General features: G+C 44.4%; 1 protein-coding gene across 3 annotated transcripts in view; it reads right to left on the bottom strand.

The window, feature by feature from the left end:
• NUDCD3 (NudC domain containing 3) overlaps positions 1-14,722 on the bottom strand; it is a 193,960-nt gene that overhangs the window by 17,209 nt on the left and 162,029 nt on the right. For 2 of the 3 annotated variants that reach the window (XM_023558590.2, XM_003418608.4), the window contains one exon: positions 4,838-5,026. The exons of the other annotated variant lie outside the window; for it this stretch is intronic. In XM_023558590.2, the coding sequence (XP_023414358.1) occupies positions 4,838-5,026 (189 nt within the window). The remainder of the gene's footprint in view (positions 1-4,837; positions 5,027-14,722) is intronic. 3 annotated transcript variants of the gene reach the window in all.

Here is a 14,722-nt window from a genome sequence, read left to right as displayed (position 1 = left end):
TGATGTAAGTCTCTGGTTCCTGTGGCCCTTTCTGTTTCTTGGGCTCATAGTTATCGTGTGACCTTGGTGTTCTTCATTCTCCTTTGATCCAGGTGGGTTGAGACCAATTGATGCATCTCAGATGGCCGCTTGTTAGCATTTAAGACCCCAGACGCCACATTTCAAAGTGGGATGCAGAATGTTTTCATAATAGAATTATTTTGCCAATGGACTTAGAAGTCCCCTTAAGCCATAGTCCCAAAACCCCCGCCCTTGCTCTGCTGACCTTTGAAGCATTCAGTTTATCCCGGAAACTTCTTTGCTTTTGGTCCAGTCCAGTTGAGCTGACCTTCCATGTATTGAGTATTGTCCTTCCCTTCACCTAAAGTAGGTCTTATCTTCTAACTAATCAGTAAATAACCCTCTCCCACCCTCCCTCCGTCCCCCGCCTCGTAACCACAAAAGTATGTGTTCTCCTCAGTTTATACTATTTCTCAAGATCTTGTAATAGTGGTCTTATACAATATTTATCCTTTTGCCTCTGACTAATTTCGCTCAGCATAACGCCTTCCAGGTTCCTCCATGTTATGAAATGTTTCACAGATTCGTCACTGTTCTTCATCTATGCGTAGTATTCCATTGTGTGAATATACCACAATTTATTTAACCATTCATCTGCTGATGGACACCTTGATTGCTTCCATCTTTTTGCTATTGTAAACAGAGCTGCAATAAACATGGGTGTGCATATATCTGTTTGTGTGAAAGCTCTTATTTCTCTAGGGTATATTCCAAGGAGTGGGATTTCTGGGTTGTATGGTAGTTCTAACTTTTTAAGATAGATTTCCAAAGTGGTTGTACCATTTTACATTCCCACCAGCAGTGTATAAGAGTTCCAATCTCTCCGCAGCCTCTCCAGCATTTATTATTTTGTGTTTTTTGGATTAATGCCAGCCTTGCTGGAGTGAGATGGAATCTCACTGTAGTTTTAATTTGCATTTCTCTAATGGCTAATGATCGAGAGCATTTTCTCATGTATCTGTTAGCTGCCTGAATATCTGCTTTAGTGAAGTGTGTGTTCATATCCTTTGCCCACTTCTTGATTGGGTTGTTTGCCTTTTTGTGGTTGAGTTTTACAGAATCATATAGATTTTAGAGATCAGGTGCTGGTCGGAGATGTCATAGCTGAAATTTTTTTCCCAATCTGTAGGTGGTCTTTTTACTCTTTTGGTGAAGCCTTTAGATGAGCATAGGTGTTTGATTTTTAGGAGCTCCCAGTTATCTGGTTTCTCTTCGTCATTTTTAGTAATGTTTTGTATTCTGTTTATGCCTTGTTATTAGGGCTTCTAAGGTTGTCCCTATTTTTTCTTCCATGATCTTTATCGTTTTAGTCTTTATGTTTAGGTCTTTGATCCACTTGGAGTTAGTTTTTGTGCATGGTGTGAGGTATGGGTCCTGTTTCATTTTTTTTGCAAATGGATATCCAGTTATGCCAGCACCATTTGTTAAAAAGACTACCTTTTCCCCAATTAACTGACACTGGGACTTTGTCAAATATCAGCTGCTCATATATGGATGGATGTATATCTGGGTTCTCAATTCTGTTCCATTGGTCTGTGTGCCTGTTGTTGTACCAGTACCAGACTGTTTTGACTACTGTGGCTGTATAATAGGTTCTGAAATCAGGTAGAGTGAGGCCTCCCCCTTTCTTCTTCTTTTTCAGTAATGCTTTACTCATGCAAGGCTTCTTTCCCTTCCATATGAAGTTGGTGATTTGTTTCTCCATCACATTAAAAAATGTCATTGGAATTTGGATCAGAAGTGCATTGTGTGTATAGATGGCTTTTGGTAGAATAGACATTTTTACTATGTTAAGTCTTCCTATCCATGAGCAAGGTATGTTTTTCCACTTAAGTAGGTCCTTTTTCGTTTCTTGTAGTAGTACTTTGTAGTTTTCTTTATATAGGTCTTTTACATCTTTGGTAAGATTTATTCCTAAGTATTTTATCTTCTTGGGGGCTACTGTGAATGGTATTGATTTGGTGATTTCCTCTTCGATGTTCTTTTTGTTGATGTAGAGGAATCCAAGTGATTTTTGTATGTTTATCTTATAACCTGAGACTCTGCCAAACTCTTCTATTAGTTTCAGTAGTTTTCTGGAGGATTCCTTGGGGTTTTCTGTGTATAAGATCATGTCATCTGCAAATAGAGATAATTTTACTACCTCCTTGCCAATCCGGATGCCCTTTCTCTGTCTAGCCTAATTGCTCTGGCTAGGACCTCTAGCACAATGTTGAATAAGAGCGGTGATAAAGGGCATCCTCCTTCCATCTTCTTTTGATGCTTCCTGCGTCATTTAATATTTTCCCCATAGAATCCTTCACTATTGCAACTTGAGGCTTGAATTTTTTCTTCAGTTCTTTCAGCTTCGGAAATGCCGAGCATGTTTTTTTTTTTTTTTTTCTATCTCCAGCTCTCTGCACATGTCATTATAATACTTTACTTTGTCTTCTCGAGCTGCCCTTTGAAATCTTCTATTCAGTTCTCTTACTTCATCATTTCTTCCTTTTGCTTTAGCTGCTCGACGTTCGAGAGCAAGTTTCAGAATCTCCTCTTACATCTACCAGTATTCGGATACCAGCAGGGTCACCCATGGAGGACAGGTTTCAGCTGAGATTCCTGACTAAGACAGACTAGGAAAAACGACCGAGCAATATACTTCTGAAAAGAATTAGCCAGAGGAAAAGCTTATGAAAAGCTGCGGAACATTGTCTGATACAGTGCTGGAAGATGAGCCCCTCACGTTGGAAGGCACTCAAAAGACGACAGGGGAAGAGCTGCCTCCTCAAAGCAGAGTCGACCTTAATGATGTAGATGGAGCAAAGCTTTCGGGACCTCATTTGCTGATGTGGCATCAATCAAAATGAGATGAGACAGCTGCAAACATCCATTAATAATTGGAACCTGGAATGTATGAATTATCAATCTAGGAAAATTGGGAATTGTCAAAAATGAAGTGGAATGCCTAAACATCGATATCCTAGGCATTAATGAACTGAAATGGACTGGTAATGGCCATTTTGAATCGGACGATCATACAGTCTACTATGCCGGGAATGACAACTTGAAGAGGAATAGTGTTGCGTTCTTTGTCAAAAAGAACATTTCAAGATCTATCCTGAAGTACAACGCTGTCAGTGATAGGATAATATCCAAAAGCCTACAAGGAAGACCAGTTAATACGATTATTGTTCAAATTTATGCACCAACCGCTAAGGTCAAAGATGAAATAACTGAAGATTTTTACCAGTTTCTGCGGTCTGAAATTGATCGAACATGCAATCAGGATACGTTGATAATTACTGGTGACTGAAATGGGAAAACTGGAAACAAAGACGAAGGATCGGTAGTTGGAAAATATGGCCTTGGTGACAGAACAATACCGGAGATTGATAGAATTTTGTAAGGCCAATGGCTTCTTCATTACAAATACTTTTTGAACATACTACGTGACCTCAGTTTCTCTGTTTAGAAAAAAAAAAAACAACACTCTCTTCTCAGGGGTGTTGTGAGGAGTCTGTAAGATAGCACTCGTGACAGGGTTCATACAACACCTGACCAGCAGGAAGTGCTTAATAATGCCCACATCATGCCAGGCATGGTGTGGCTGGGAGTGGCAACCTGAAGGGAGGGGGGATGACTGGCAGCCCTCTCCTCAGACTCCCGAAGCCCTCACAGGCACAAGGTGGGGCCGGCTTGCACATCTAAGGTCTGAGCAGAATAAGGGAAAGAATGAGTTGGCCAACGGGTGAGCTATGTGTGAGCGAATGAGCGAGGCAGGCTTGCAGTCACCCAATGGTGGACTTCTGGGGTGAGATGCTCGCCAAATAACTCAAATACATCACAAAGTCAGGCACTTTCAAGATAAACTGCAAAATACAAGAATCTGATGGCTTTCTTAGGGGCTTAGAGTTCACTACACAAGGAACAAAACTTGAGACTGGTCCAAAGCCCCAAGGACTCCTTTGTCCTGACTCAGACTCACAAGTCACACACTTCTCACTGCCAACAGTCCCAGTTGCTAATGTGGGACCCTGGGGGGGGCTGAAAATAACGTGAGGAGAGAAAGAAAGTACACATCCAATTAATCAGTCTGCACGTTCATTGCAATGCCAGCTGGACACATGCCTTCTTCTGGTAAAGATTTCCTCCCACCTTAACACTGCTGCCTCAGCCTGGCATGAGAGAGTGCGTGTGCCACAGCCACTGACCTTTAGAAATGCACATGGAAGCTCTGCTGATGTCACACTAGCAGGACCTTAACAGATCCGCGGGGCTTTGCAGAAGCCACAGTAGGTCGAGAGTGCTCTGGATTGACTCCAAATGCTCAGAGTCAGCAAGCTACTCAGATTCCCAATCCCCGCTTCAAACAGCACCCCTCTCTCAGCACCCCTCATGAGGCCTGCTAGCTGAGCTCTCCCTCCCAGGCTTGAGGCTTGTGACAGGAGGCTCAGTGGGTATGTTCCTGTGCTATGGTGTGGCCAGATGGCCATGTGGCTGCCTGAGTCAAGGACACTAGAGACCACCTGAACTGTGCTGCTGGAAAGAAGGACAGGGCAAGGAGGCCATGCTGCTCTGTTTGGTGATCGGCTCCTGGCATGGGGCCCAGCTGTAGGCACGCCCCTCCTCCCAGAGCTCCGCCTGCACCCATGATGCCCTCACATCTTGGTATCCTGCCACCCCAGCCTCTCCTCTACCCTCTCACCAGCCTTTTGACAGGTAAGGAGAGGAGGCCTGTGGTATCTGCCTGTGGGCCTCAGAGTGCCTGGCTCTCCTGGGCAAAGGCCAAGGCTCCTACCAGCTCATGGCTCTGCGGCTTGCCCTGCAGCTTCTGGTGGTAGTCGAAGGTCAGCCTGTCCAGGACTGCATGCTCCTCCTCATCCACAGTGGCCATAGAGCGCTCCTTGTTGATCTTGTCGATGTCGATGTGCTCCTCGCCCTCCAGTATGGCACTCCACCAGTACTCCCCTACCTTGTTCAGGTTCACCTAGGGCCAGAGCAGAGCACAAGCTGAGTCCTCTGGAAAGGCGTTCAGGGAGGGTACAGCCCTTAAGGGGAAGCTGGGACAGACTCAGGGACCCGCCAGTCGGCATGCGAGGGGGCAGGCAAGCAGCTGGTAGAGCACCAGGTAGTCAGGGACTCAGACCCTGACCATCCATTCAAAACAAGCTCCACTGGCTCATGGAGCACGGGCTGGGCCTTCAAGAGGAGGCTCTACATGCTAAGGAGCATGTGGCCTGAGCAAACACACCACAGTGAAAATTCAGAGGCTGGACAGTGCCTATGTAAAACAGAGAGGAGGAGCTCAGCACCCAAAGGCCTCTCTTCTGATGGGCAATTCCTTCCTTTCTACCAGACTCACGATCGCTACAGATGATGGTAGCCACCATCTATGCGTGTCACCATACACACCCACTTCCTGCTGCCAGCACCAAAGATCTTCACCTGTCACCCAGCTCCAGCCACTCTCTGAGCCACTTCCGACCAAGAAAATAAGTTTTCCATAAGCCCCTCCCTTCATGTCAGGGGAAGAATCTGGCCACCAGAGCTGACACCCCTCACCCGCTAGGCACCTGCTCCTGCACTACCACAGCCTTCCCCAATCACAGCCACGGAAAGCCTGTCCCCACACACAGGGTGCCTTCACAGTCCTTCCCGCCTGGCCTGGCCCTGCCGTCCCACCTAGCTCTGGTCAACCACCTCCTTCTCTGAGTCATCTCTTTCTTGTTTCTAAGAGTAGGACTCAGTCTCAGTAATTTGGGACCTGCTCCACGAGAGACGTGCCAGGTCGAGGACTTAACCTGATGCATGACAGAGTCTCCTGGGGTTAACTTCACACCCCAGGAGTCTTCTCAGAGCCAATCTGGCCAGATGCCCTGGCCTTGCTCCTGGCCAGGTGGCTCCCTGCCCAGGGCCAGGCCTGTTACTCAAGGAGCCTGGCTACCACCAGGAACCACACCACAAGGCTGGTCCCAACCCCTCTCCTCCATGCCTGCCTGCAGACTAAGGTCCTAGCCCCCTCCTCCATGTCTGCCTGTGCACTAAGGTTCCAGCTCCCTTCTCCATTCCTGCCTGCACACTGAGGTCCCAGCCTGCCTCCTCCATGCCTGCTCGAGCACTAAGGTCCCAGCCTGCTCAGTTACCTCTGCCAGAGCCTGCATTCAAACTCACTTCCTGGTCAAGGAAAACATCACTCACCTGAGTTTTGAGATGCATCGTTGGGGGGCTGAGAATCTCATTTCCTTACCACAAACATGGAAAGAGAGTGGGACTGAACCACTGGGAGCAAGAGGAGAATACCAAAGGCATTGCCCAGTTTGGTGGCCAGGTGCACAGAGGCCAACTCAGCCAGTGACAGGGACCACAAGGTGACCAAGGTAATCCCTGTGGTCATGGCTGTACCTCCCTGGAGGAAGTTTCCCGTTCCCCTTGCATTGTCCACTTTCAGATAGGGACAAAACAGCAAGGCGGGGGGGGGCAGGTAAAACAACAAAAAAAGGGCTCACCAGCAAGAGATGCTCTCCCTCACCGACATGCAGCCATGAGGGGAGCATGAGTGATCAGCTGGGTAAAATCTGCCGAGGCGCATTTCAGGAGCCCCAGCCATAGCCTGTGACAGTCTGTAGAGACGTAGTGGGCTGGCATCCCTGATAAAGAGCACTAGAGACTCACATATCACCAGCTCCTGCTGTCCCCTTCTGCTCTCTAGCAACATTTACGTTCACCCCAAAGTGCACACGGGCTTTGAAGCAGTGCTGCTAACGAGGCTCCTTCCACTCTCCACCACCTCTGAACTCCTGCTGCCAAAGAATCAACAAGCCACTTCAAAAAGAGCACGTGTGGCAGCCTCTTACTCCTTTAGAATCCCCTGGGGATGAAGCAGGCTCCAAAGCAAAGTTCACATTCAGTCCCTGAGAAGTGATTTCAGCTAATTAAGGGGGTGAGACTGAGGAGGTCCATGAGGTCATATAACATAGAACGCTTTTCAGAAGTGGAAAAAGCAAGGTGAAGAACTGCGATCATGACATTAACGTCAGCATCTCAGCACATTACCAAAACAAACATCCCTCAACTTCTCATTTCAGTGGGGTGGAGACGAGGCGTAAAGTAAAGACGGGGTGAGCTGGCCAGCTTCTCAGAGCACTAACCCTTCCCAAGAATGCCAGCTCCATCAGATAAAGTCCAGGTAAGGAATTATTTCTAATCTGCCACTGCTGCAATTTAAATTTAGGCTAAATTTTCCATTTCCAGACACTCTGCTTACTTAGTTGGTCACTGACTGCACCATTTGCTTGCAGAGTGGAGACATGGCCTTCAGAGGCCCTGTGTAGAGAACGGCAAGCCTCTCTTTACCGAGCTGCAGACCTCAGGCCAATGCAACACAAATCTCCCACGTGGGAACTTCATTTTGTTTTCACAACTCTAGGAGAGATTTCTGAGCTCCTTATAGATGGTAAATCTCTGGAAGAGGCCCTTTACATTTACTTTACTTCCATCTTCATCAAGAATTACCATTTACTGAACGCTATATGACATGCTCACAAGCCCCTGTACCATACACACTATGCCCTGGGAAGCTACACAAAGACCTAAGGTTATGGCACCAAGTGGCAAAGCTGTCCACATGCCAATGTGAAAAGTCCAGCTTCCCTGTGCTGGACGTTATAGCTGGGTGAAGTGCATTGACCCAAAGCCAGAGTAGAGACCCTTCTTTTTGCTTTTGGGCCTTTTTATAGCCCACAAGCCAAACCCAGGGTTTTATGGACCAGGTAAGGACATGTGAGCCAGGCTGAGGGGCACTGTGGGGCACAGCAGGAGAGACGATGGGCTTCACTCTGCATGTACTTTAGTCCAGAGAGCACGCCCACCTGTGTGGTGCACACCCCTCCAAAATCAGGAGGCCTGGCATCAATTTCTGAAGGTTTGTCCTGAGCAAACTCTACTACGGCCATGGCAAACACCCTGGTTCCAGTCCTCCTTCAGTTATGTTTCTCACCTATCACCTTTGCACCTGTAATGGGCTGCCTTGCAGGATGGTGCTCCCTGCCCTGAACTCTGCCAGTCTCTGCAAAGCAGTAGATGAGGTCTGTTCTACAAAAGGTTCCCAGGAAGGCCCTGAAAACATCAAGGGACCCTCTACAAAGTTTTAATAAATATTTACTTAGTACCTTCAGAGTGCCTTCTACTACCCTAATTTCTAGGGATGAGTCTTACAGTAAAAAGAACAATATTAATAACAGTGCTAACATAATAGTTGCTACAAATGAGGTATTCCAAAACCATCTTGATGCGCCTGCCTCCTCTCTCTGCAGGCCCCCTCTGGTGAAGTCTCTATTTCTGACATTCTGTCTCTCTCCTCTGTGCACAGAACTCCCAGATGTCGAGTTCCAGTCCCTCTCTCTTTCCCAAACTCAACTTGTTGGGTTTTTTGTTGGTTGTTTTAATTTTTTTTAATGACTCCGTGGCCCAAAGGTCTTTTAGCTGAGAAGTTTCTTTGTTCTGAATTTTTCTCATGTTCTACAAACTGGTTTAATTAGGAACTGCTACTGCTGTCATTTCTACATTTAACTACTGTTCTTGAAGTAATACCACTGGGTGGCCTTACCTTCAGAAATATTGATGGGTACAGAGAACATATGGTCTTGTCAGGACCACTTCTCTTCCACACCCCCATGCAGAATGTAATGCCCAAAGGATACAGGGAGATGTGCTCTACTGGAGTTCTAATGTTTTTGAAGGAATCCATATCTAAAAATAACATCCTTGGTAGAGCAGTCTGATCGTTTAATGTTTGGTTTTAACATTTGTTACTTTTTTTCAAAGTCAGATTTATATGGGTTTAACTTGCATGTGGTAAAATTCACCTTCTTAAGTGTACACATCTACAAGTTTTGACAAATACAGTCATGCAATCACCATGATAATCAAGCTTCGGAATATTTCATCACCCAAAGAGTCCCCTGTTCCCCTCTACAAGCAGCCTCTGGGCTCACCCCAGCCCTGACGCTGACTTCTGTCTAGTTCCTCCTTTTCCAGAACGCCATACCGGTGGAATCACCGCCTGCAGCCCTTTGTGCCTGGCTTCCCTCTCTCAGCCACGCTGACATGTGTGTGCATGTCTCAGGAGGGCGCCCTCTGCTGGCATCAGCGCTCAGTGTTCCAGAATCCAGGGCATGGTCCGCCCAATCTGTCCACCTTGCACCTGCTGACAGACGGGGTATTTCCGGATTGGCAGTTATGCATAAAGCTACTGAAAGATTTACATCCAGGTCTCTGTGGGGACCTATGTTTTCCTTTCTCCTTGGTAAATGCCTATGACTGGTCATGTGGTAAGCACATGCTGAGCTTTATAGGAAACTGTCAAACTACCTTCCAAACCAGCTGTACCACACTGTGCTCCTCTGCCCCCCATCCCAAGCAGTGAGTGCTCCCGTTACCACGTCCTCATCAACACCTGGTACTGTCACTTTTTTGGGGGGGAGGGGGAGACCATTCTAATCGGTATGCAGTGGTATCTCATTGCTGTTTTAATTTGCAATTCCTTAATGACTAGTGGCGTGGAGCATCTCTTCACATGCTTACCTGCCATCTCATTTTTTAAAAAATTTTACTTGAGAATAATTTTAAACTTACAAGTTAGAAGAATAAGTACAAAGAATGGCTATACACCCTACTATTCATCTACTGTTAACATTCTATCCTCTATGCTTTACCTTTGTCTGTATGTGTGAGTGTATTTATAATGTAATATACCACACAGTATTTTTTCCTGAACCATTTAAGAATAAGTTACATGCCTCTTGCCCTTTCCCTCTAACGCTTTGCTGAGTACTTCCTAAAAATCAGGAAGTTCTTCTATATGGCCACAGGAAGTCCACAGTGGAACAACGCTTCAGTCTACTGTCTAATCTACCCTTCATATTCCAGTTCTGTCAACAGACCCAGCCATGACCTTATCTCGTTTTCCCTCCAGGCTAGGATCCCGCACTGCACGGCAGCTGTCATGTCTCCTTTAATCTGGAACGCTCCCACAGCCTTGGTCTTTGGGGGGCTTGCCTGGGGTTTCCTGCCGACTAATGGCAGGGCGTGCAGTCTCAGTGTAGGTGCTGGTGTGCCCTTCCTTCAGGGCCACACCTGGATGCTCAGAATGCCCACATGCCCCCCTCTGGGGAAGTGCATTCTGATCACCTGGTGAAGACAGGGTATGATCTCTCCATGGTCTAGTTACTGTTTTATCCCTTTGTAACTTATAAGCCTCTATGAAGAGATACTTTGAGACCATGTAATTGCTCCACATCAAAATGTCTCCCTAGGTTTAATATCGCTGAGGACTCTTACCTGACCCAATCTTTACCATAAAGGTTGGAAAATTATGATTTTCTATTCCAGCAATCCCTCCATATTTACCAGTTTTTATTAAAGCAAGAGCCTACCCTTCCCCCCATTAGTTAATATATTTATCCATTTATTATCAGGATGGATTCCTGGATTCCCATTTGTTCAACAACTTACAATTCATTACTGTCCTTAATTATTTTGGTGTTCAAATTATCCCAGATTAGTCAGAGAAGGTCCCCTTCAAGCTGGTGCCTGTGACCTGGTGACAGGCCCCCTTTGGGCACTTCCTTACTTTCCAGCATAACAAGATGTTCCAAGCTCAGCTTTTACCTACCCTGTCCTAGACCTAGAATAAACTGCATGGAAGAATGTACAGACTGCTGGTTGAACAGTTTTCCCAAAATGTCCTCAGAGAAACTTCGAACAACATGAATAAACTTATCTCAGCATCCCCCAACCTATGCCAGATGACTCACCAATATTTATATCCCTTTCCTTCCTTAGTAACAGAACCTTATTTCTATTCAGGGAAGCAATGTGCAAGCTAAAGAATACTTTACTTGCAACTACTCTGTTTCTTGGCCATGTGATCAAGTAAAAGTTGTCAGATAGTACTTCTGGGAAGTTACCTTGAAAACAAGGACTTCTGAGTACTTCTGGGAAGTTACCTTCAAAACAAGGACAAATAACTGGGGTTTGTCCTTCGCCCCATCTCCCCTTTCCTCTGTCCAGCTGCCATACAGGACGAGGAGAAAGCTTTCAGATGGGAGATTCCATGCCAAGGAAAGGAAAGCAGAATGACAGAAGGACTTGGAAGTCCTGAGACACTGCTGAAGCTGTGATACCATCCTAGGGCTGTTCATCTCCATACTTTTCTGTGACAAAGAACTTAACAGTGACCTCTTGTTTTGGCTATAACAGAGTAACTGGGTCCAGACCTGCCCTCCCACCATAAACAACTAGAAAATAAATGCTCAGACGCTGGACAACAGGCCACCCTGACTATGACCCCTCAAAGACAGCAAACAAATGAGCTGAGCCCTATGATCTCCCTGGCTTTTGCTTGGAAGCATTTTTTGTACTGTGGAACAAAGCAGAGCATGGACAATCTCAGTGAGATGAGATGGCTGGGGTTTGGCGAGCCTGAGAGGGTTCGAAATTGTTGGGCCAAGTGCTGAAGACACAGGACTTACCCAGAGAAAGAGTCAGAGAAATCTGCAAATGGAGTTCCCTTGAGTTTGCTGTTGAATATTAAGTCATACATAGGGTGAGACTCAATAAAACCAGTCAAACAATGACAGGGAAGCTAAAAGCAGAACAATTCTCAGAGCTCACACAGAACTAACAGGTATTCAAGCTCTGACCAACTGGATTGGAGAGTCCTCACTGAATACCCAGCACATTCAAAAGAGACTCAAGAATGGTCATACTTTTTGTAGCAGGACAAACTAGTCCTAGAGTAAAGGCTACTCTAGATGTACCCTAACAAAGCTTAAAAGTGAGCCTCAAAAAGATCAAGTTCATCTGTAATTAATTGCCTGCCACTACACTGTACAGAGAAAGATGACAAAACTCAACACTAAACACAATGTCAAGATCAAATAAAAAATTAATAGATATGCAGGGAGGAAGCAGGAAAATGTGACTCATAACCAGGAGAAAAATCAGTTAACAGAAACAATCCCCAAAATGACAGAGAACATGAAATTAGCAAACAACAACTTTGAAGCAGCTATTATAAATATGTTCAAGGATTTAAAGGAATATATGAACATGAGAAAAGGAAGATTTAAAATTGGAACTTCTAGAGATGAAAAACAGAATATCTGAAATAAAAATTTTACTGGATGGGACTACCAGCAGATTAGATACTACAGAAGAAAGTATCAATGAATTTGAAGAAATCACAATAGAAACTATCAAAAAGGAAAACACTAAAAAAAATAAAAAAGGAAGATGAACAGAACCACAGTGACCTGTGAGAGAATATAAAGTAGTGTAGCATACGAGTAAATAGAGTTCAAAGAGGAGTAAGGGTTAAAAAAAGTTGAATAAATATTGATGGAATCCAAATTTGATAAAAAACTTTCTACCCCCAGATTCAAAAATAAGAACAATGAACCCCTAGCTGACAAACCCAGAAAAAGAAAAAATATATATATACTGAGTGAAAGAGGAAATTTTAATCACAGGTGAAGATATATGCTGTATTAAATACAGGAGAACAAAGATAAGAATAGGCGTACCATCAGAAACAACCCAGACGACAACGTTGAAAGAAAAAAAAAAAATCTGTCAGCTTATAATTCTATATCCAGTAATGATATCCTTCAAAGATGAAGGTGAAATAAAGACTCTTTCAGGCAGTTAAACCTGACAATATTTGTAATCAGTAGTCCAACGGAAAGAAATTGATGCTACATTGAACTTTGGATCTAATGAAAGAAATAAAGAGTTCCATAAATGATAAATTGTGGGTAAATACAAAAATATCATTCTCATTTTATAATTTGTTTAAAAGATAACTGATTATTTAATATAAAAATAACAACAAGGATTATGGTGTTTAATACATTTAGCAATAAAATATGTCATAACAATAGCACAAAAAACAATGGTGGGGGGGTCACAGAAAGTGTCTTCATTATATATGACACGGTAAAATATAATTTGAAGGTGGAATTGATAAGTTAAGAAGGCATATTTGCAGTGCGCTGTAGTATTTAATATGGCCCTTCTTTCTAATTTCTACCAAATGACTGGGTGGGACTATGCAAACGTACTTGTGGCCCACCAAAGGGACTGGATAGCTTGCTAATAATGTAAATAAGGTACATGGCACCCTTGTGGGGGTGGGACCACGCAAACAAGCTGTATGGAACCCTAACAAGGGGATTAGTCATTTTTGCCATCCCGCTAGGCTTAAAGGGAGGCACGGAGGAGAGAGAGGAGCTATAACACCGAAGACAATGAGAGATGGCAGCACAGCAGTAGCAAGAGCCATAGCAGCATGAGACAGCAAGAACCAGGATACTGGCACAAGATGGCAATGAGGAGGCTTGCCAACCCACAGAGTAAAGAACTGTAACACTTGCCTGAGAAGGACCCCAGCATGGCCTGGTGGCAGCAGAAGGCTCCCAGCAAAGCGTAGCAGTGGAGGGCGAGAAGCCATCCTGATCGAGGAACTGCGTCCTGAGTTGCTCCTGTTACTTCCAAGTGCATCCTGATCCCAAGTTGTACCTCATTACTTCCCTAATAAACCACTTAACTGTAAGTATGGTTCGTGAGTTCTGTGTGATGTTGCAGTAAATTACCAAACCCAAACAGGAAAGGGGGAGTAGTTCATGTTAGAGATGACTGAGTGGTACAACAGTTTGAAAAAGCTGGATATTTGGGACATCTTTAACCTTCACCTCATAGGAATCAGCTTTGTGCTGATCCTTATAAAAGAAATTATGCATTTAATATTATAAAGCCTAGACCTGCTAACCAAACCTGCTGCCGTTGAGTCAATTCCAACTCATAGCGACCCTATAAGACAGAGTAGAACTGCCCCATACGGTTTCCAAGGAGCACCTGGTGGATTTGAACTGCTGACCTTTTGGTTAGCAGCCATAGCTCTTAACCACTATGCTACCATGGTTTCCATAAAGCCTAGAGCAACCACAAAAAGAGATAGTTCAAAAGCCAACAGTGGAGATAGAATGGGATACTAAAAAATGCTCAATTAGTCCAAAACAAGGTGGAAAATAGGGAAAAGAAATACAAAGAATACATGGGGCAAACAGAAAGCAAATATAGAAATGGAAGATTTAAATTCAACCATGACAATAATTCCATTAAATGTAAATGGTCTGAACATGCCAATTAAAAGACAAATATCAGATTGGATTAAAAAGCAACACCAAATTAACAACATGCTGTCCATATGAAAGAGAACTTAAATATAAAGACACAGATAAATTAAAAGCAGAAAATGAAAAATGATATGTTATACAAACTCTAAGTAAAAGAAAGCTGAACTGATTCTATTAAAATCAGGCAAAGCTGACTAAAACCAAACCAAACACAGTGCCATTGAGTCAATTCCGACTCATAGTGACCCTACAGGGCAGAGCAGAACTGCCCCACAGGGTTTCCAAGGAGCGAATGGTGGACTCAAACTGCTGACTTTTTGGTTAGCAGCCGTAAGCTCTACACCAGTATGCCATCAGGGCTCCATATTAATCACAGTTATTTTAAATTGCTATGTGATTAATTCCAAAATCTCTGCCATATGTGAGTCTGGTTCTGACGCTTGCTTGGACTCTTCACACTGTGTTTATTGCCCTTTATCACACCTTGG

This window comes from Loxodonta africana, chromosome 8 (genome assembly GCF_030014295.1).
Source record: "Loxodonta africana isolate mLoxAfr1 chromosome 8, mLoxAfr1.hap2, whole genome shotgun sequence".
Lineage (NCBI taxonomy): Eukaryota > Metazoa > Chordata > Mammalia > Proboscidea > Elephantidae > Loxodonta > Loxodonta africana.
Note: the sequence above shows the minus strand (reverse complement) of the source record. Positions and strands in the feature narration are given on the sequence as shown.